General features: G+C 69.9%; 1 protein-coding gene across 2 annotated transcripts; it reads left to right on the top strand.

The window, feature by feature from the left end:
- Positions 1-483: 483 nt before the first annotated feature.
- On the top strand, positions 484-2,324 carry NICOL1 (NELL2 interacting cell ontogeny regulator 1). Of its 2 annotated transcripts, none has more exons than XM_067036831.1 (4): positions 484-583; positions 840-998; positions 1,177-1,265; positions 2,211-2,324. In XM_067036831.1, the coding sequence occupies exons 2-4, from the start codon at positions 866-868 to the stop codon at positions 2,274-2,276; spliced, it is 288 nt and encodes a 95-aa protein (XP_066892932.1). In that variant the 5' UTR covers positions 484-583; positions 840-865; the 3' UTR covers positions 2,277-2,324. The 2 variants fall into 2 exon arrangements, with proteins under 2 accessions (XP_066892932.1, XP_058922046.1); XM_059066063.2 differs by having other exon boundaries at positions 491-593.
- The last annotated feature ends 286 nt before the right edge of the window (positions 2,325-2,610 follow it).

The raw sequence follows: 2,610 nt of genomic DNA, 5'->3' as shown, positions 1-2,610 counted from the left end.
TTCCCCTGAAGCGCAGGGGCAAGGCTGGGCCCGAGTCAGGAGCGGAGAGAGCGGATCCCGCACCGGCCCACGGGCCTGGGTCGCTCCTGGCCCCGATCTCCCCCGAGCAATCCGACCCGACTGGGCCCCCCTGGCCCGGGAGCAGAGGCCGCGCCTTTGCATTCACTGGCCCCTAGTCCCTGGCGTGTCTCGAGCCCCTCCTTCAGGATCGGCCCAGGGACACCCCAAGCCCCGGGACCGCAGAGCTCCCGCGGCAGATTTCCCGCTTCCTTGGCTTAATTCCGGCCGGCAGTGGCTCTGGAGGTGTTATACAGGCGCCGCCTCCTCCAAGCAGCCCTCCCCACGCCGTGGCCTGTGGGCCTGACGGTGCTCTAGGCGCAGATCCCGCCCGGGGCTGGGCACACGAAGCCCAGGAGCCACCTCGGTCCCTTTAAGCTAGCTGTTCGCGCAGTCCCGGGGTTTCCATGACGACGACGTCCGATGGGGGACCCGGGCGGGGTCGGGGCGCATGCGCGGTGCGCGCCGGACGCCGCAAGTCTTACCGAGTCGCTGGCGCTGCTGTCGCGGCGTCCCCAACTCTGCGGTAAAGGCTGGCTGGGGGTTCGCTGGGCCGGGGTTGGGGAGAGGGAGAGGGAAGGGGTCGTTGGGCCCGGGGGGCGTGGCGGAGGTGGAGGGACCGGGGTGGGGAGCCGCGAGACCCGGTAGGGGGGTTCGCTCGTCCCGGGGGGCGGGCCCTGGTCCGCGGAGGTTGGGGTGGGGTAGGGGTTCGCGAGGCCGGGTTCCGGGGTGGGTGTTCGCTGGCCGGAGGTGCGGGCGCTGCTGACCCTCGGCTGCTGCAGGGCGCCCGGGCTCCCTCTGCTCGGCCATGGCCCCCTCGCCGCCGTGCAGGCCCCCGAGGTCGCCGCCGCCGCCGCTGCTGCTGCTGCTGCTGAGCGTCGCGCTGCTGGGCGCCCAGGCCCGCGCGGAACCCGCCGCCGGAAGCTCCGTCCCCGCGCAGAGTAGGTGCCGCGCGCGTCTGCGGAGGGCTCCTCCCTGGCCCTGACCGCACCCTGGCGTGCGGGAGGGGCGTGGCTCGCCTTTGTTCCTCGGGTGGGAGGTGGGGGGCGTACGGAGGCCGCTGCTCCGGTGGGTCCGGGCTGGGAGCGCGCCCCGCGTCCTGACCCGCGTCTCCCGCAGGCCGCCCGTGCGTGGACTGCCACGCTTTCGAGTTCATGCAGCGTGCCCTGCAGGACCTGCGGAAGACGGCCTGCAGCCTGGACGCGCGGGTGAGCCTCCCGAGGAGAGGGGGGTGGGGAGCAGGGATGCCCGTCTCAAATAAGCGCCACACTCTGTTTCTGGTCCCAGTGTGGGAGGGCGGGGCAGTCCAGTTTCCCTCCTCCCAAGGGCCTCGCTGGCACTTTCCGCGGGGGTCACCGGGAAGGACAGCCAATCTCAGTCCAGCCTGTCCCGGGTGGAGTGCCGAGGCCCAGTGGGAGGGGAGAAACTGAGGCCGGGGAAGAGGTGGTCGGAAGCGGGGTGCGTGGGGCTCGCTGGGCACGAAACGTGAGCTTGGGCGCAGCTGTCTGGGGGGTTCCTTGCTCCCGGCCTCACCTGGGGAGGGACGGGTGCGTGCACAGGGGCCAGGGGTCAGCCCCGTCAGCCGACGGAGTTTCCATTTGTGACAGATATATGCACTCCTTCTGAGAAAGGGAGAGCATTCCTAGAAGTAGAAAGAAAGGGAGACCCCACTCTGCTCCCCTTTTCTGGCCAATTCCCAAGGGCCCGGCCTGTGGCGCCCCCTGGGGGCCAAGGGGCCTGAGTTTCATTGAGTCTGTAGCTGGGTTCCTGAGAGGACCAGCCCCAGCCCACGCTGGCGGTCGGGGGAGGGGTGAGAGGGGCCCCTGAGAGCCGGTGTATGTGCTGAGCCGAAGCTGGGAAAAGTCGTCCCGGTGTGGGGCTGAGGAGGGCAGGACTGGCCCAGGACCGCAGAGGCTCTGGGCCGGGAGGGGGTGCGTCTGGAGGGCAGCAGAGGGTCCCCTGCCGTCAGAGTCTGCAGAGCTGGGGCTGGGGGTGTCCTCACATAGTCCAGTTCAGGCTCGGAGAGTCTTGGGAACGGGTGGAGACAGGACTGCCAGTGGGTTTTGGGGGGAAGCCAGGAGCTGGAGGGCCCTCGGGAGCTGGGAGGCGGGGGGCAGCGGGCGGCGCCCTGACGGCCCCTTGTTGCTCTTCAGACGGAGACCCTCCTGCTGCAGGCCGAGCGCCGGGCCCTGTGTGCCTGCTGGCCGGCCGGCCGCTGAGGACCCTCAGCCAGACTGCCTCCTCACCAATAAACACCTGGCCCGGCACGCCTGTGTCCTGTCTCCCTGCTCTGGCCACCAGAGCCCACCATCGCCGCCTCCTGGAGCGCCCAGTTAGGACTCTCTCTGGGCCTAGGTGTCTGCAGCTGTTCCGTGAGGGCTGAGGCTCTCGGGACACCTGTCACTCACCAGTGCCAGAGCTGAGGGTTTGCATGTCTGGCCACACTTGTGAACCTGCACCCACGGGCATGGTGGCCACGGCGAGTCCGCCTTCCAAGGACCTCTTTCCTTGCCTGCCTGCACTTATTCTGAGGCGGGAGAGGGGGGTGGTGTA

The sequence above is a fragment of the Kogia breviceps genome, chromosome 6 (genome assembly GCF_026419965.1).
Source record: "Kogia breviceps isolate mKogBre1 chromosome 6, mKogBre1 haplotype 1, whole genome shotgun sequence".
NCBI classification, from domain to species: domain Eukaryota; kingdom Metazoa; phylum Chordata; class Mammalia; order Artiodactyla; family Physeteridae; genus Kogia; species Kogia breviceps.
Note: the sequence above shows the minus strand (reverse complement) of the source record. Positions and strands in the feature narration are given on the sequence as shown.

Coding starts and splice junctions, on each gene's coding strand:
- NICOL1 (XM_059066063.2), top strand. CDS start 509: ATGCGCGGTGCGCGCCGGACGCCGCAAGTCTTACCGAGTCGCTGGCGC. Junction 594..839: donor CAACTCTGCGGTAAAGGCTG/GCTGGGGGTTCG, acceptor CGGCTGCTGCAG/GGCGCCCGGGCTCCCTCTGC. Junction 999..1,176: donor AAGCTCCGTCCCCGCGCAGA/GTAGGTGCCGCG, acceptor CGTCTCCCGCAG/GCCGCCCGTGCGTGGACTGC.